Source organism: Bactrocera latifrons, unplaced genomic scaffold (genome assembly GCF_001853355.1).
Source record: "Bactrocera latifrons isolate USDA-ARS-PBARC rearing strain unplaced genomic scaffold, ASM185335v1 scaffold_22, whole genome shotgun sequence".
In the NCBI taxonomy this organism is placed as follows: Eukaryota; Metazoa; Arthropoda; class Insecta; order Diptera; family Tephritidae; genus Bactrocera; species Bactrocera latifrons.
Window position 1 is genome coordinate 380380 of NW_017535741.1, and position 20662 is coordinate 401041.

Sequence of the window (20662 nt, forward strand, 5' to 3'; positions counted from 1 at the left end):
ATAACGAAAAATAAAAATATTTCCTTTTGTTTTTGTTAGAAATAATAAGTAAAATAATAAATAAATCAGAGAAACGCAACTTATTTGAATTCGGTTATATAACTGAAACAAAATGAAATAATTTAATATAATTTCTGAAAAGATATAATAAAGGATATATAATATCACTAGTAGTCTCTCAAAACCGATACTGTAGAAAATTTGTCAAAAACATTTAAAAAGCCATTTTTATTAAAGAGTTTTTTCACGAGCAAAACTTTTTCGAACGAATTTCACGTTATAAAAATCTCAGTTTAATCCAACCTAGCGGTACCTCTCCACAATATTTGAACTGCTTACGATTTTGTGCATGGCAAATTTTAGTTTCAAGAACAACACGGGCGCAGCACCGCTCAATCGAAGCAAGCACACACATATATGGGGATAAGAAGATATGAAGTCATGAGATTTATGCATAAACGACGCGACACACACAATTGTTGGTATGTGTGTGTGTGTGTGAACAATAGTTTATGTTAATTAAAGATAGCATTTGGTAAGACAGTAAAGCATATACCACATTTTCGACTCGGACGCATTCTGCAGAGATCCAGTTCCAGTGTCATGGCAATTGCCGCTGCCACTGCGGTTGAGTCCATCGCTGCTGGTGTTATTGCTATTGTTGCTGTTGGTGCTGGTGTTGCCGCCATTGCCGCTGCCACCGCCGCCACCAGCGCCTCCTCCTCCGCCACCGCCGCTGCCGTTGCCGCCATTCATGGGCGTCGATATCACACCGCCGCTCGTGTTGACCTGTCCGAGCGCGATGGCGATGGGGCTGGGCGATGAATCCGGTGACTGCGTGAGTGAGGACACCTATTCGGAGGCGAAGAAAATTATTGTTATTATTAGTGTTGGTATTAAATATATATTGTTTTATTTGTTGGTGTTTTTGTAGTTGTCTTTACCTGAGGTATTTGAATTTCTTGCTTTATATTCATATTCGGATATGGTTGTTGGTATCCCGGCGAGAGTGGCGACGACTTCATCTCAACCGAACCAATGGATGTACGCAGCGCTTGGAGGGCAAGTTGCCGCTGCCGCATGACTTGTAGCTTTCGCGCCCGATCACGTTTGTACATAGGGCCGAACTTATTGCGACCACCACGCATCCGATCCGCTCGCACGGCTGTGAAAGAAATAAGAAAATAACGCAAGAGTGTGTAATAATTTGGTACTTTCGTAAAAAATTTTGAGGTTGGAATTTAAAGTTATAATCGCACTCATACAGAATTATTGAAAACAGCTATTACAACGTTTTGGAGAGCGTATGTGGTGTTTTGACCGACGTTATTCTTAGATACTATATAATGTATTAAAGTCTCTTTTGTAATCAATAGAAAATAGTTGACTTGTCTTCAACCAACAACCTATGTAATTTTTAATTTCAACCAATACCCCATATATATTCGCCAAAAAAATGATAAAAGTAAAAATCGAAAACAAATTTCGACCCAAAGCCCTATTTCTAAAATGTTGTGCTCTTTGTTTAAATTAAAATATGTGAGCCAGATGTTGAAAACCCGCGTTAATGCCGGCTGTGATAATTTTCAATTTTTTCGTGCTAAAAAATACGGTATTTGTTCAAATGGTTGTTGTTGTCATAACGGAGGGAGACCTAATAACCGGTACACAGACCTTGGCCTAATTAATATTCAGGTCCGTTCCGATATAGTAGAACCGAACTCGTGAGTTCGAATGGTGCGGAAAGACAAGAATGTCGTTATAAGGTACCTGCTAAAAATACCATTTATTAATGCTTCCAAATTTTTTGATAGTACAGCTCTATAAAAGCGAAAAAAATATTTGTTGTCCTGGGTTTTCAGCAAATTTTAATGCTTTCAAGTGTGTATCTTGCGACCTTATTAATGACAATGTTGAATATGCTCTTGTTTTTCTGATAATTGCATATAATATATTTTTGCTATTATTTATTAGTAATAAAAATTTAGTTTTCCACTCATGATTAAGGTTCTGTGCACTGTTATCGCATACAAACAGCACGTGATAACCGCCCTCAGACTCCTCACTGAAAATATGAGAAAAACTACTCGAAAAGTTTAAGGTATTATTAAAAATCCAACGTGGATATATGTATCTAGAATTACAGTCTACAAAATACCCTGTTTTCTTAATAAAAATCTTGCTTCCGTTTCAAAAGTAATTTGCTTAGACTACTTGCCAAATAGCCATCTCTCAGTACAGTCTGACAATGGTTGTGAAAAAGATAGTGAAATAAAAGTTATTTTCTGCAAATGAATTCAGGGATTCAATCCATGATCAAATTAGGATTGATATTGATGGATATTGTTATTGTGACATTTGAAAAAAATTCCTAAATTAGTATGACAAAGATGAAAGTTGGAACATTTGATGGTCTTCAAATACAGAAAATAATGAAAGGTATAATTTATATCAAGGTTATAAATGTTCTCGAATTTTAAGTTTGAAAATTTTTTCGTTGAAAGTCGAAAATTTCGTGGAAAAGGATCAAAAGTTGGAGTGTGGAGCTTTAATCCTTACCGAACCTACTCTCAAATCATATCTCTCCCATGAACCACCTGATTGGATATTACTTCATTGGAGAGAAAAATACATTTAGGTATATTCTATTATATGCATTAACCCAGCAATAAAAAAAAATTGAGTATGAAGTTAAACTATGGCCGAATAATTTTGGAAACTATGTTAGAGACAAGCATCAAAAAATGATGGTATTAAAGTTGATGCGATCTTCACTTGACGGCGGATAACTACTAGTTCTAAAAGAAGGATTGTCGACTGGAAATTTTTAAAGGAAAGCTTATCAAAAACATTCTATTGATATATAACATATGTTTTCGACATTTACCTTTCTGTTTACTTCGATACATTCTCATTTTTTAAAACAAAACTGTCTTGTCAAAGATTTCAGCTATTTTGTTTCCTGTTTTCCGATTTTTATAAAATGAAAATGAAGATTTAAAAATAAGCGAGTGCAAATCTTACAAAACCAAATGTACCCAAAATGGATTCTTTACCTAAGGCAATTGGATAATGGTTTTTTTTCTTGTTTTTTTTTTTATTTCTAGTAGTTGCCACAGTATGTGAATTTGTTACACTTTCCATATAAAATTTTTTTTACTAATACCCACTCTAAAAATATATTAAAGGATACCATGATACAAATTTGGATCAATAAATTTAAAAGTTTTCTCAGAAAAAGTCTCGAAAAATCGCTCTTTTTCGTCCTTCTAACTGTATATAACCACTTAATAGCACAAAATGCATTTTTTACACTTTCTAATTGTATATGTGGCAAACAATGTCAATATTTTTTAAAGATTTTTAGTTTAAAACTTAGAATAGGTAAATTTATTAATTTTAAATTTTATATTATTAAGTGGCAACTTTATTGCTCAAAAGGCAAATATTGTACATACATATATTGTTATTGTTTTTGGTTTAAAAGTTTGAAATTATTTTAATATACTTTTGTATATTGATAATTATGTGGCAACATTGTTGTTAAATAGAAATTACGAGTATTGCTTGATATTTAATTTTTAAAATTATATTTTTTTAAATTAATTATAAATAACAAATTCTCTCAAATGTTCATTTTTAGTTTTAAAATTCTTTTAGATTTTTTTTTCTAAATTATTATTTCTCATTTACTGCTTTTATTATATTATCTTTCGTGGGTTTTTTAATAAAAATAAATGAAATTGTTCATTTTTAGCATATACAAAAAATCCATGCATAGCTGCCTCTCTCATATCTCTATTATTTCAAGCAATTGCCGTCAGCGAAATGGGTTATGGTTCTCAACCAGAACTACTTATGCGCCTGTAAGTATGCAGTATATATAATCAGAATTAGCTGCTTTGACTTTAAGGTTGGAAATATTGATTTTTGACTTGAGTTTTTCAAAAAATATGACGAAGGATGGCTCATAAATTCACTCAAAAACTTTAAGTTACACATCTATATATGTACGTATGTGTGTATTTATTTCTAAAAACCCACTTGAATACTGCGCTTTGCAATATATTTTTCCTATTTCAAATTCATTTGGCCTGCTTTCGCGAAATAAGGACAAGAATACAAACAAATAAAATATAATCAGGCGTCCAACTGCACTATGGCAGCAGCAAAGCGGGGTGGGGGATGCGTGGGGGTAAAGTGTAGGTGACACCAATCCATGATGATGCAAACGTTACTGCAGTCTAAACTGCACTTAGCGGTTGTTGGGAGGGAGATGATGGCCTACCAGCCGACCAACCAACCAGCCAGCACCACCACCAACACTAGATTCCGTGAAATAAAAGAAAATCGCTGAAAAAACTAAAGCTTTTTACTTCTACTCATTTCGGTTGGTCGCCGTTTGCTGCCGACGTTCGTACGTATTTCGTATTTCTTTTGCACTCAAACAAGAAACTGTAATTTAGGTCAAGCATATTGTTTACAAATATTCCACGTATACGTATATGCTTTGCTCACACACACACACACACACACATAAGCAAATGCGCGCATACAAAGTTGTATGTATGATAAACCATTGAAAGCGAAAACGAAACAAACACACACGCGTAGCAGTTGGAACGGAAATGCGCGTGTATATGGGAGCTAGGCGGCATGCGAAATAAAAAGCTGAGCTGACAAAAGCATACATCATACAAGCGCCAATTGTGCGGACGTCGGCGCTACAGCCGGCCCCGCATTTTACTCCAGAAATTGAGAGCGCTTGGCGCTCAAAGCTTTTCTAATGCCACTCATGCGCTTTGCAAAAAGCGTTGAAGAAAACAAAAACTGTGTCCAATCCATACAGTGATGTTGCAATATAAAGCTACATATGTATGTATTACTCACATTCAGCTCTTTAGCAGTGCGGTGGCTCCGCGCAAATGAAGAGCGAAGTCACGCGCCAATATTGCAGCGCTCTCCACGTACAAGCGGCAAGCGCTCGCAACCATAACTTGTAAGCGATGGATTCTTCAAGCGTTGGCTTGTGGACTTTGTGATGAGCGACCACAACTTTCCTACGCTGGTGAGCGCAGCAAAAGCGTGCAGCGAATGCGATTACACGATTGCGCGATTACGAAGCACAACGCTGTGTAGCGTGTTTTCGCTTTCGAGTGGAGTAGGTCAAGGACAGAATGGAAACTGGGACACAACGACATAGGCCGCAAATGCACCACACCAAAGGCAACATCTAATGCCGCGTCGTCGTCTCATCGTCACACCAGTGCGCCAACATGCTACAGCAGCGACAATTATATGCATTTATGGCTGAGCGTGTGTGTGTATGTGTGTGGCAACGAAAGCATTGGAAAGCGCCGCGGGTATGAGGAGCTTAGCGCGCTTGCCGCTCGAGTGGCCACAGCAGGCAGTGCAATTATTAGCTAATGCCAACACCACTGTCACTATCACTATCGCTTTCAGTATCAACAACAGCAACACAAACAACAGAAACCAACAACAATAGCAATGCGATTGCACATTGTACCACATGACCATACTTTCATTGGCATTCGTTGTTCGGCATTCGGCACTCGGCATTCGCCGCACATCATCTTGCATGTTTTGTAAGGATGTGTGAGTGTTTGTGGTGTGTACACATTTTGCATGCTTACATCGGATAATCCAATTTGAATCGTGCCGCCAATTCTCAAAAGTAGGTGAATGCTGACTTCGGAGCGCGCGGAGTAGGCGAGTCTATTGGTTTGGAGTGGTGAAGTGATGGCGCCGGGTGTATTTGTTGTGATTATTGGAGGGTGCTGTTAGATTTTCTGTATCCGAGTGCGGCAGGCGCAATATGTTTATGTATATATGTGTCGGATACATAGGTCATGGTACCGGTGAAAATCGGAAATCTTCATGGCAGAATATTTAATTAGGTCAGTCTCATGCAATGGCGCGTCTATGTATAGTAAGAAGGTAAGTAAATATGTAAAAGGGATTTCTGGATTGTGCGCGCCGGTACACGGTAATACATACTGTATATAAATAAGGAATTGAATTATTGTGTTGTAGATACATATGTATGTATGTAATTCAAGTTAATATGTTTGATTAGAGAGCATAAAAGCAGCGCCGGTCCTAGAAATTCTTCCAAAAGGGGATAAAGGGGATATTTGAAGCTGCGAAAATAATAAATAAACTCCAATACTATAAAAAATATAAAAAATCGTAAAAATTAAAAAAAATGGTGGAAATATTTGTCGTAATATTGAATTAAAAATCATTTTGCTATTTCTATCATCTCTCAAAATACAAATATGTTCAAATACATTTCCGTACAGTTTCGTTCTTTTAATCTACAACATAACCTAAATTGCTGCAAATTCATCCATTGACAAGACCGTTTCAAAGATTTTGCAATTTTTTTAAGTTGTGCTAAAATATGGCTACCGCATGTTTAAATGAGGCGGTTGGTTGGTTGAAATGGGAGCACGTAAGAATTCCTGAATATGATCAGTCTCATTTACGACATCATTAGACCCATAACGCCCAACCTAATTACTGAACACCAGTCAACTCCTAGCTGAATTTTTCCAAATATGCTTTCACTTTAACAGTCCAATATCATTTTGAATGAAAGGTATCCTATCCCAATTGCCATATACAGAATTTGTGCTCCAACGTTTCAAAACTGTTAACGTATGTTCTGCATGCTTATGTTTACATTTTAGAAAATTTTACGAAGATGCCATCTCAGCGTAAAGTATTCTGTACTCGCCCCTACCATATCAGATCCTATTGAAATAGTTAAATGAATTATATCCTTAAAAACACCTTCAGCAACATTCATCTCTCTCATTTCTAAAAGTACTTCTTGAGTACCGAAAAGTTTTTAAAAAACTCAAAAATTGTCAAATCTTTGAGCGACGTGTAAAGACTTCTTTAAACCTTCAGGTAACCGTTATCACTTTCAACAATTCTTTTCGTGCTAAATCGAGAAGCGTATTTATAAAGAATGAGTAACCTGAAGAAGCAACTGCTTCCACAGTCAGCTTATATCAGAATGGCTTTAAAAATTCATTCAACAGATCTGTGAAAAAAGTTTAGAAAATATTGAAGTGACAACTTATCAAGTTTGCTATTATAGCCTTAACAGTCTCAGCACTAATTTTTAAAGAAAATTTGTTTTTATTCAACAGAATGCAATACGAGGGCCATACAATTTTTGTGCTTGCACATCTCATTACCTACCCTCCACATACTCTCTTCGTTACTCCTTATACTCCAGAAAGAGAAATTTATCGAAAATCTGTGAAAAAAATTAAAAGGCAACTCGAAAAATAAAAATTAGGAAAGCAGTCAAACAAGTTGTAAGTGGTCATAGTCACTGAGAGGTTACATCTAAAATAAGAGCGGCTCTGAGGGTAGTTAAACTACATCTTCTTCTACCTACTTTGAATGCAAAAGCCGAGAATATTCGCAGAATAAATCTTGGTAGATTGTAGAATTCATGATTTAAAAAACATTAAAAGCTATCTAGGGCTATGTATTTCGAAGTTTTTTTTTTTTGGGACACATTAAGTCAAAATTGAGAAATTTAAGGAAAGTATGTAAAACTCTAATTAAGTTATTGCCAGCCTTTTCATTACTGAGATGCGACAATTGCAATTTAAACTCCCGCCTTGCGCTCAAAAGTATCTAAAACAATCTAGTTCTTATCAATATATCACTACTTACAGATAAACTTTGAAACAAATTAAACATAAAAAGACCCCACCTGCAAATCCTTATCACATGGAAAAAGTAAAAAGACATAATTGTTGATAAAATTTTGATTCAGACACCACGAATCAATATCGCTTTATTAGGAAAGAAATAATTAGATTGGGTCAACCCCTCCATGACGACCGTAGTCCCGTTTACGAGAGACAGGTCCTTACCCAGTCTTAGGAATCTCACACTTGGGGGCAGTGAGATAGGAATGACCAACAAATACCTCGGTTTGATGCTAGATTCCACTTTGCGGTGGAAGCAACATGTAAACCTGACCTTGGTCAAAGCGACAAAAGATTTAATGGTGTGCAATAGGCTGGCGGGAAAGTCCTGGGGCTGTAAGCCAAAGATCGTTAGGTGGTTGTACAACATTCTAGGTCGACCGAAGCGTCGCAAACTTCGGTAAAGACAAAATTATTGAAGCTACACCGGCTAGCCTGTGTCTGCATGAGGGGTGCAATACGGCAGCGCTGGAGGTTCTACCTCTTACGAGATCAAATCGTTACTAGCGCAGGAGTGCAGGGAAAGGCTAAACAGCCTTGCGGAACGAAATCAGGTAACCTAATCTGGGTGCCTGGTCACAAAGGTATAGCCTGTAAAAAACTGGCGGACGAGCTCGCCCGCTCTGCAGCCTCCACCAAGATGGTAGGACCCGAACCCTTTACGGGGGTGGGCAGAGAGGAGCGTTGGCAAGTTGCTAATGAGAGGTTACAACTTGATAAGGTTCAAAGTTGTAATAAACCTTCCCAGGAACAAACTCAGGCTAGTCGCATGATACACTGGCCACGGCAAACTGAATAGGCATCTGCATAGCATGAACCTACACTCTTGCGCTAACTGCCGGTTCTGCGACAGGGAGCCTGAAACCGCGGAGTACCTGCTGATCGACCGAAAAGCAGTCTGTAGAAGGATTAAAGCCCTTGAATCGATGTTTCCGAATAGGGATCACATTGCCTCACTAGCACCCGTTAAGCTATTGGATTTCATCAATGCGCTGGGGCTACGTAGGACAATGTGAGTCAGGAGAGAGCACAATAGACCTAAGGTCGCGGTGCATTCCTCATCTTTCAATCAATCACTCAATTTCCCAAGTTGTGCATAGATTTGAAAGGCATAATTGAAAATTGAGAGAATAATAAATTACACGTTCTTTGGAGATGATAATCCAAGTCCAGCGGCGCTAAACAAAGTAGATGGTAGAGTATTTATAATGTTTTTCAACTCTCAAGAGACCATGCAAAGAAAATTACCGCTCTTGACAATTACTCACATCTTTTTATAAAAACTATAGAAAAATTAAGAGAGAAGTCTTTTATACGATGCCTCTGTTGAGGAGAATCGAAATCTCTGTTAGTCGAAACTGAGAAACGTGAAAAATAATTGTCTCAAAATACACTAAAAAACTTGATTCGAAATCGTTTGATATTTTTGTATGTATATGGTATAAGTACATAGCTCCGAAGAACTATATTAAAAAAAAAAAAAACTAGGATAGCATTCTTAATTGGGAACTATGTGTTTCTTTATATAATACCAAATATTATTTTGTTTGACGATAAATTGAAAATATTGATATTTATACAGATTCATTGATTTGAGATCATGGCTAAGAACTATAACCTCAAACACCTGTGAAAACCAATAAATACATACATACATATGTACATAAACTTAGACTTGATGTGCTGGATCCATTACTGATATGATTGGTATGGAACCTAATGGATCTCTCTATGGAGCGTAAGGACGAAAAATTTAATGAACTTTCTCAGACATTCCTAAGTTACTACTAAGAGCCGACTATAGATTTATAAGAAAAAAAGTTTTTGTTTTTTTGTAGTACTACCTGCACAACCTTGAAGATGAAACCCGAGGAAAACTATAACACTATGAAAAGTGAATCGTAAAGAAGTGTTTTGAAGGGTCACAAATAAAAAAGGAAGAAAATAATTAATATACATAAGTACATACAAGTGTATGTATGTATATTGTAGTATATAACTATATGATGTAAGTAATATCTATTGCACCGGCTCACTTCAAACATAGTTAAGCGAAGAAAGGCAATAAATCAGCGATGCGGAGTGTGACGTGACTTCAAACAGTTCGCTACCAGCCTTCTACCGCATCGCACAGTCAAGCAAACACATATGTGCATACATGTGTATGTATTTATTATGTATACATGCAAAGTACCAGCTGATAACGAGCATATGTCAATGCAAAACTTTCAAGATATCTAACAACAACAAAACTAGTTTAAACAAATTTAATTTTATATATTTAATTCACGACGGCGTTGGAGAATTTCGTCATAGGGATACACACCGGCTATATGGCTAAATGACGACCTGCGTGAACAATGACGAGTCATTTGACTGGAATTACCTGCATTAACAACACGTATGTATGTATATATGTATGCATATGAAACTATAGGCATGTATATATATTTATAGATATAAACACATTAAATTACAACATCCACATAAGTGATTATACTGTATGTATGTACGTAAGTCTACTACATAACACTGTATCTCAAAAAAACTATAAATATCCTATACATATATACATATATACGATGTATAAATTTATACGAACGGAACATTGGAGCGGAAGGCAACAACGAAAGAGGTGTATAAAGAAATAACACAAGAAAAAAGCATAAATAATAATAAATTAACAAAAAAGCTCTCTACATGTTGCATTGATTACACACATAAGGAAATCTGGGTCATGAGCGTAAGAGATGGCACTATGGGCCAAGTGCGCATACGCGGAAACGGGACAGCGGTATGAGGAGCGCGTACACTCACACATACATCACATACAACGCACATACGAAACATTGCCATGTGTGGGTGTGTAGGTATGCGCGCGTAAGCTTTGTGGTACACAACGCGCGCTATGGATGCGGCAGCGCTACCGCGACCGCGACCACGGCACTGAGATTCGAGATCTAATGTGGCGCTCCAGCAAATTTTGTGGCGGCATTATTTGGCAGCGTGCGCTATCATGAAGCGCGCTTGGGAGCGCATTGTCTATATGTATGTACGTAAGTACGCGCTGAATGCTGGTGTTGCTGCCGCGCCACACTGCGCTGCTTTTTAATGCAAATAAGCGACTCGTTTTTGTGTTGCCAGCTAGTTTGCGACACAGCAGCGGCACGACAATGCGAAGTTGTTACAGCCAAATTACGTGCATATTCGGGCGCACTAACTTGTTTTGAATTCTGTTTTCATTTTCATTTCAAGTTGAAAAACTGCAACAACAAGCGCTCGCTGCCGAAATGAAAACGAAAATCGAAAAGAACTTATAGAGTTTTTGTTTTTGTATTTTATTTTCATTTTGACTTTGCACAGCTGAGTGTCGATTACAAAATGCAATAAGGCCAAAATGCGCCGCTAAACTATGGCGGCGCGCTGGAGCTCTTTTGGGCGTTGTAGCTGTTGGAATGGAGCACATTCGACGAAATTTCATGAAAATAGTTAAGATCGTTTGTTTGTTGCATGGACAAAACAAGCAAGAATTGTAGTCGTAAAGCTGTTAGCGCTGCATACTGATTGCGGTCTCGATTTCAAAAATACACACATCCACACGTCTAAATACTTTTTTGCACACATTTATTGTTCCTGTGTGTGTGTGTTTATGAGGGACATGTAATGAGTGGCAAGTTCAAATGCCATAATAAAGGCTTTATGGGTGCATCCAACGAAAGTGGCTAACACACTAACCTAAAAATAGGCGAAAAATCAGGGTGTTGAAAAGAAAGACTTGTGGACATTTATTATTACATTATTTACTTCGTCAACACAATGTTTTGATATACTTAAAAAATTTCTTATGATAACTAAGCTAATTTCATAAATATAATTCTAAATCACACGATCATGCAGGAACACATTTTTTATTTATGAAGGGTATTATGCTTTGGCTGAACCGAAGTTAAATTTTTTCTTGTTTTTAAGTCGCTTCAGTTCTTCAAAAATTATGTTATTGTTCCATATGTACATACATCGATAACTGCTCATTTTACCATTACATAGTTAGTTTTGCTGAAAGTATCAACTTTTTACGGAAGTCCCAACTGATCCTAAGCACTGAGATAGTTTAAAAATGACCTCCAAGATAAAGAATAGTAGTTATGCTGTGCACTTTTCGTTAAGCGATCCATATCAAACTACACTACTAGCTCTCTAGTTTTTCTTTCTAAATCATTTTTGAAACTAAACAAATTAATTCATATGTCATTTACCCTTCTTCCAAGTTTATTATTTAGTTCATAATTTTAAAATTCTGGCACTAATGCTTGTACAGGTAGGATCTGTATTGGAAATAGTAATGTTATGTTATGTTATGTTAGTTATAAACTGCGCTACGAACTGTGGAATTACCTCTATAAAGCCCTCTAATTTGGATTTGACTAAGCTGTTAATGCGGAGTTATACATGTATACCGAAGTACGGTTTAAGCAAGTAGTTGGAGGTAGCACATGTAATGTACAAGTATAATTGTGAGGTTATTAATATAGTTTTTAACGATAAATTTATTTAAATGATGATTAATTTAGGATTTTGGCTTCAGTTCTTCTACTTCTAATGCATTTTTCTGACTATTTATTGCACATTGGCGATCCAGTCAATGTTATATGTTTCAAAAAGTACTCTCAGAAGAGTTGAGATGAACAATTAATGAAATATTAAATTAAATTAAATTTAAAAAATTTTAATATTTGGTAAACTAACTGTCATGCTTGTATTGAGAGATTTGAAAAATTGAGAGATTTAGAAGTAAGTAAGTAAGCTGGCTTGTTCTCTTCACAAAAAGATAACCAAATTATTTCATTATGAAAACTCAGCAACCGAAATGTTATAAAACAACAAAACAATGCCGTAATGAAGGAGAGATATGAATGAAAAAGGCAAAACAAAATCAAACATTGGAACAAATAAAATCGTCACGAGACGTAACTTGCTATTAAAACAAAGTATTACGATCACCTACATACATATATAAAATAAAAGCAGCAACAACAAACGATAATAATTTTTAATAAAGTATGTGGTTTCATTTGAATTTAAAAATACTCACGAACACATACCAACAAACAGAAATATTCAAAAATATGTTAAAACGTTAACAATGTCAGACTGGCGGCTCAAAACCGCAACAAACAAAGCTTTACAAAGCAAATATACACATATACATATAATGTATAGATCTGTGTTTGTGTAAAGTATACGCAGTGGAGCGACTCAACGCGTTGAAGGGTCTTGCGAGTAAAGCCCAAAATCAAAACAACAAAATTAATCGCTAACAACAACAATAACAGAAAAACAGTATTTCGCTCTCAGTCGGTCTTCGCGCTGCTGGAGGGTCACAAACAATTTGCTCTATGTAAACGCGTTTGCGGGGCAAAAAGCGCACGAAAACATGCAAAGCCATTTATAGTACATATTTATATATGTACATAGGTGAAAATCGAAACATTCTTACGATAAGGCGACTCAGCGCGACGCCGAACTTCGCCGCTTACAATTTCTGCTGTATTGCTCTTACATTTTTGCTTTTTTCTGCTTGAGACTTGGGATAGGTCGGGCGCTGCTGTTGTGCTGTTGCCTTCCGCAACGCCACATTCACACGCACACACCGAATACAGCCACGCCACGCTCCGCCAGCCCCACATACAGTGCGCTGGAGTTATATGCTGCTCACTTTTGCTTTCTGCTGGCTCCTCGCGTTCCTTATGGCCCTTGCCAGCTACTTGTGTGCGCCTTTTTACTAAATTCTTATTTTTTATTTGCTTTCGCTTATTGCGGTTCTATACACACAGTGTTCTGTGTTGAGCTGCTGCAATCGGCAATCGGCGCTCGTCCGCTTGCTCGTCGTCGTTGCGGCGCGCTGACGCGAGTGACGTTGTCAACACACACTTTCTGCTTGTCTTTTCGTGGCGCATTTCGAAACGTGCATGTTTACCGATTATCACATATAAATTCATTTATATTCATTTTTTGGGGATGGCGCATACACACATATACATACTCAGCTGGATATTTTTATATTCAAACAAAGCGCAGCACGTTCATTTCTCATTCACAATATTCAAAATATTGTGGAAGGCTTGAAATACTTGTGTCAATATGCAAATATGTATGTAGATACGTATGTAAGCGGGAAAATGAAATGGCGTGAAGAACGCGGCGCGCACGATTTGTCTTCAGCGCGAATATTTCCAATTTATACACATACAAACTTGGCACATGGTAGTCACTAAATAACTATAAATTAATAAAAAATTATTGTTAGCAATATTTTAGTGCGCTTCCTCATTATTCCTATCCACTTGTCATGCCCTTTTTTACGGTGACTGTCAATATTTCCCATGAAAAGCAAAGCGCTCCAAGTAATACCAACCAGCTGTCAACTCTACGTGAGCGCGAATCGATAAGTGAATGCTTGGTATATATGCCTACCGCCCAGCTCACACCACTGGTCACGGAGGCATGCAAAGCGCCTCATGCCAAGCTATTATACATACGCTCACAAAGATTAACACGTGTGTGCCTGCGACTGGTGCATCAATGTACCACACATTTGTATATGAATTCCTTCCGCAATCGCCACCCTCACCATGCTCCCATCAATTCATAGTTGGGCTTTAGGCGACCAACAGTGAGCGACTCGCGTCTGAGTAATAACAAAAAATATTGATTAAATTCTTCTATTTTGTTTGTATTCGTGTAAATGTGTAAGGCGCATAACGGTAAGCGACTGAGTGAAATCATAAATCCTCGTGCGGGCCGATCCACAATAACGGCAATAGGATTTATGATTGAGGGGGTATTATGAATTTTGAACGGCAAAATAAAGACAATATTTCATAATAATTCGTGGAAATGATTTGATAAATAAATAATCGGAGTGTTTTTATAAAAAGAAAAGAGAGATGGACAGAAAAGTGTAGGAGCAGATTCACAAACCTCCTGAGCTTTCGGATTTAAAAAATAGAAGTAGCTGGAAAATCACTTTGGCATTTAAATATGAAACCAATTTCTCATTTAACAAAGTCCAAAATATAAATCAGTAAAAATTTGCTTCGTCACTGTTCTTTAATATATACATATATATATTTAAGTGATATAGCAACTCACGAAAGTGCAAAAATATTCGAGAGTTTCATTAAAATTAGAAGGACTTAATTGAATTTATTTTTTGGCGAGTTTTACCAATAAATATAAAAAATTGAATGAAGAAGCTCAAAAACTTTAAATATGATTAAAAAAAGTGCTGTAATCGAGACACTTCGAATTTTAATTGGGCTTGCACGGCCTCACGCCATAAAACTTCAGGTCTACCGCTCTATAATGTAACAATTTTCATTTGAAGGATGTAAGCACAATTGATATCAAACTGGTATCTAAGATGGAACGAAGATAAAATAAAAATAAGTTTTAAGAGAAGGTTAATAAAATTGTTCGACCTAAGGAACTTGCCTAAAAACTTGAACTAATTATCTTATCGTGAAGTTTTACAAAGTCTTACAGGAAGAAGAAGAAGTCTATTGCTTTCTTCGAAGTTTGTTTATGTATACCAAATTTCTCTTTTGTTAAGTCCATTTTGATTTAGATGGCTCTAAAGTGACCATAATGGCAAACAAAAGATGGGAAAAAAGCAAGCACGAGTGCTTTGGCAGTTTCGGACAGTTTTTTGGGAAATACACGTTGAAACACGAGATAAGACTACTAATTTTGCGGGAGTAAAATAAGTTAGTTTACCGACAATGATTACTATTGAGGAACCACGAGGTATTGTGGCACCGTTTCAAAGTGTATACCATAATACTTTTTATCGGTTATTACAACTCTAATTTCAGCGATTTAAAAACGGGCCAATAAAACTAAATGCTTTCCACCATTCCAGTAGAATATGGAACATTCTTTTTTGCTTAAAAATCTACTAAGGACATTTATCAGGAATGATAAATTGGATGGCATCGAAATGGAATGTAGAAAGCTCTGATTAACTCAGTTCGATTAATAATAAATATTTTTTTGCACAACGCTCATTAGAAGCAAACGTGATTGCTAAAGAACAGCATGCTCCCATAGCTGCTTACACTTCAGACTAATTTATATCAAAGCATTCTCGAATAAACTCCGTCAGTCAGTCGAATTTAGGCGGTTTCGTATAGCTTTATAGAAACAGTCTCTTATCTAATTTAATTTTTATACAACAAATTGTTGTAATATAATAAATCGAACAACGCGGCCATTTGCAAAGATCACACACCTTCATATATTGATTCGACACGCTTGCAAATAACCATATAAATCGCTATAAAGATATAAGCATATATGTATATAAAAGTATATATCGCTTGTACTCACCTTCAAGTTTCATGCCAACCTCCAAACACTTCTGGAATCTACAGTAGGGACAGCGCTTACGTTGCGTCTTATCAATGTGACACGAACGCTCGGCGACGCACGTGTAGACCTTCTTATTCTGCACGGTGCGCTTGAAGAAACCTTTGCACGACTCACACGTCAGCAGGCCATAATGATAGCCGCTCACTTTATCACCACAAACGGGGCACAATTCCTCAAACAAATGCTTGAAATCGATGCCCTCACCGGAGCCACCAGCGCTAGCACCAGTGCCCCCCGACGACATGCCCATATGGCCACTAGACGTGGCCGGTGGCAGGAGAGTCATATAACCGCCAGCAGCATTCGCACTGCTGCCATTGAGCAGCACAACATTGGTGGCATTGCTGCTGGTGCTGCTACCACCGCCACCACCAGCGCCACCGCCGCCACCACTAACGCTCTGCTGCGAGTGCGATGACGTATTGTCTTGATAACCTGTCGGGAATACGTATTGTGAGTCAAAATTATAAATGTACGAATATGAAAAGTTGGGATTGTTGGCAATATTCTGTTGTTGTTGCTGCTGCAGCTGCTGCGGCTGCTGTTGTGTTTGATAGTGTTGCTGCTGCTGCTGTTGCTGATGATGCTGTTGCTGCTGCTGCTGCTGATGATGGTGGTGATGATGTGTGCTGCCTGCATTTGTTGCACCACTGCCATCACTATTGCCACCGCCCGCATTGCCGCCACCGCCAGCGCTCAAGTGCAGCGCATAGCCGCTATAATCCGCGTCGCCGCCACTCAAGGCATTCGCATCCGTATTGCTGCGATTGGCTGCAGCGCCCGAACTGGCGTTGGTCTGTCCATTATTGGGACCGCCTGCGCCACCCAAGGCGGGACTGGACGGCTGTTGGGCATCCAGTTGCATGGTGAACGGTGACATATTGAGCGACGATATGAACGACGCCGTTGCTTGCTGTTGTTCCATTTCTAATAACATTTTTCACGCTCTATTACTGCTACTACTACAATTGCACTGTCGAACGCGTCCAGCGCACACAACATTTATATAAACACTAAACGAATATGCAGCAAATTGGTACGTAGGCAACACGTAAAAAGGTAGTAGTGGCAAGACAAAAGCTATGCGTGAAGCTGCCGCTGCTGGTTGTCCAATGTCTGCGCGCTCAGTACCAATTAATAATAATTCGCACTAATTCGTTTGCAACGCTTCCTGTTGGTTGTTATGTATGTATATATGGTATGCGTGTGTTGCGCTGTAAGTGTTTGGACGGACGACAATTCCACGCGTTATAAATCCGTAGGCAGTTTAGTAAGCCCGCGCGTATAACAATAAAGCGCGAGCTAGAACTAACAGGTAGCTTGGTAGTTTTGGTAGAAAGGTTCGTAGGTAGTTTGAGTTCACGTTGAGGTCCACTTTTACAGCGTTTAGGTAATTGGTAGCTAATTTAGGTGCGCTTATGCTAGATGCTTTATATGTTGCTGGGTATGTTTTGTTTGGGCAGGGCGTGGATAATAAGTATAGATGTTACAAAACGACACGCCTCGAGGTGTTCCTGCCGTTATTACTGTTATTGCTGTTGTTGTCGGCACGTAAAAGGTACACAGTGAGTGTTTAAGTGCGCGCGCGTTGCAGCCTGTGACTGACTGACTGTGTGACTAACTGCTATGCGCTGTTATGTGTCACAGCAGTTCCAGCAGTTCTGAGTGCTGTTGCTGTTGTTGGTGACAATATTTTGACGTTCGATGTTACCGCGGTGATGTACGCTGCACAAATTAACACTTCTTTGACACACACTCACGCACGCGGCGCGGCACAAACACGAACACTTCTGCGCAGTCGCCGCGTTGCTGGGAATTTTCGTCTGACGTTTTGTTTTTATTGCGTTTTTCTTGTGTTTTCTTTAGTTGTTAAAGGCAAATGATTTTGCTGTGCTTTTGTTTTGCATACAATATGATTTCTTGCTTTATGCCTTATTTATTTGCTCTTAAGTTGCGCTTAGCTTGCTGGCATGCGCTTCGACGATTTGACTGGCACAATGGTTTGTTCTTGTTGTCACTATTTGCTGATGTTTTGTATGTAAAATTGGTTGATCTTTTTTGTTTTTGTATTGTTGTTGTAACACTACGTGCTGGTAGAGATTTCACACTTCACAGCAACAAAAAAAAAATAAATGTGTGGAAAAAAGAATATTAAAATTTATCTGTTAAATACCAACAATAGAATTATTACTATATTTTTCGTTGTAAAACTGAGTTTTGGCGTTTTTACCAAAATTTGCTTTCACACACGATCATACATGTAGCTATGTAGCGCGCTGCAGTTTGCGTATAAATTTTTTAGTTTCTTGTTTGTTTTTATGAATATTTTATTAAATTTTTGTATTCTTAAATTCGTTTTTTTTTTATTAATTTTTAATAATTTTGATTAGTTAAATATAGATTTCTTGTTATTTAACTTTTGGTGGTGCGCCTGAGGTGTATTGGTTGATTGATTGCTGATGCTTGTTTTAATGAGTTGCGTTGAACACTTAATATATTAAAGTGTAACGATTTTTAAATAATTTTTATTTAAATTTCTTACGGTTTTAAAGCATTAAACGCGAACGCTGCGACTTTTTGGCTTTTATTTGCACGAAATTTGATGTTGCATGCCACAAAATCTAGCAATTTTTTTATTTCCTTTTTTTTATCAAATTGCTTTGAATAACTTCTTTGCTGCTAATTTTTAAATTATGCTAGCGTTTTGCACACTTATTGATTTATAAACACTTAAAACAACAACAGTAATATACTTATATACATACTATATCCCTCTATATATTTATATGCAGGTACTGTAATATTTCGATTTTTCATCACTTATTCTCACCGTTTGTTTTACTTGTTTTTGTTTTTTGCTTTTTGTTGCAATTTCTTTGAGTTCTTTCAGCTAACGCTTTTTCAGGTGGGAGTTGTTGGCTTATATCAGAACTTGGTTTAAAAACTTCTTTGTGCACTTTCTGCAGTTTTTCATACAAATACATACATGTCTGTTGTTGTTATTGCTAAATACTGCGTATTTTGCCTGTTTATTATTGTTGCTTTTACGACTTTTTTTACACACTTTTATGCACTACTGTTTGCATTTGTTGTTGTATTTGTATTGTTGCTGTTATTGTTGCGCTTGATACACTTTTTCGCCTTTTTGTGTTTGTTTTACGTTGAGATTGCACTTGAATTGCAACAGAGGCACACGCAGAGTTGCACTTTTGTTGTTTGATTTGTTTTTGTTGTTTTTTTGCTTGTTTTTGGTAATGAGGGTTATAATGGTTTACTTTGAAGTTGCACTTGATAAATTATGACTCAGTTGCAATTTACTAGTTTTGGAGTAAAAGTGTTTTCATGAGGATTGTTGCAAGGGAGGCAGGTTTGTTTAAATTTTGTACGCCTTTTCACTACTGCTCGTAGTTATGGTAAGTATAATTTCCATACATATATTTTATTTTTTGGAAATTTATTTTGAATTTCTTTTAAATTTTTTCTTAGTTCGCGAACACACATCTAACACACAAGACTTGTTTCTGTTGTTTGCTGCAAATTATAGCTTTATTAAAATTTTATAGTTTATTTGTGGTACTGCTAATGCTGACTTATTGACACTGTTTCCACTATATAAAGTACTGCGTGCCATTTTTTGTTGTTGGCTGAAGAATGTAAATATTTTCAAATAATAATAAAGGTACACACATTCGCGTCACTCGTATTTGACCCAGCGCTGCGCGTTGTTGCACAATTTGCCAGCGTTGAAAACACACGAAAAATAAATTTTTAGAAGTTTTGTTTGTGTTTCGTTGATTTATTTTTATTATTCTTTAAATTTTAAACGGCAACTATGGTTGTTGCAATGTTGGCGCACGGCGCGGTTCGTTGCAGCTAGTTGGAGTTGGTTAGCCGTTACCGTTGCAAATAATAATGCACATGCCACAACTCACTCGCTCCAACTGTTTAACTGCTATTGCTACAGTGTGTGTTGGTGTACTTTAGTTGGCTACTTGGTCCGTGTTTGGCTGGCAAGCTTGTTTAGTTGTTGGTTTCATTAGTTGCTTGTTTTTAATTTTTATTTTTTGTATAATACGCTTGTTGTTGCTTTGGTTGCTGGTGGCCGTGCCACGGACTTAACTGCTTCCGCTGTGTTTTGCTGGCGCTCTGGGTTATGCTTCTTAAATTTATTTTGAGAATTTTGCAAGTGCTAGTTTATTTGGGAATTTTGCTATTGGTTGTTGTTATTATTATTTTAATATTTGCTAAGCATGTTCCGACTGCATTGACTGTCTAAAAATTAGATTTTATATTTATTTTTGTTTTGTTATTGTTGTAATTCAGCTTGGTTTAAGGAAAGCGCACACAACCACTTATACAAGGAACATAATCCACGGTGCTGTTCTTGTACAAGCAGAAGCGGCACTTTTGGTAAACTAGTTATTGGGTAGTATAGAATTTGGTGTTAATTAATTTTTTTTTAATATTTTAGAATT

General features: G+C 37.2%; 1 protein-coding gene across 4 annotated transcripts in view; it reads right to left on the reverse strand.

Moving 5' to 3' along the window:
* Nucleotides 1-20662, reverse strand: part of LOC108968559 (nuclear hormone receptor FTZ-F1) — a gene marked incomplete at its 3' end in the record, with an annotated part of 97894 nt that overhangs the window by 4163 nt on the left and 73069 nt on the right. For all 4 annotated transcript variants that reach the window (XM_018932679.1, XM_018932678.1, XM_018932677.1 and 1 more), the window contains 3 exon segments: nt 557-852; nt 945-1165; nt 16146-16622. In XM_018932679.1, coding sequence (XP_018788224.1) covers nt 557-852; nt 945-1165; nt 16146-16622 — 994 coding nt within the window.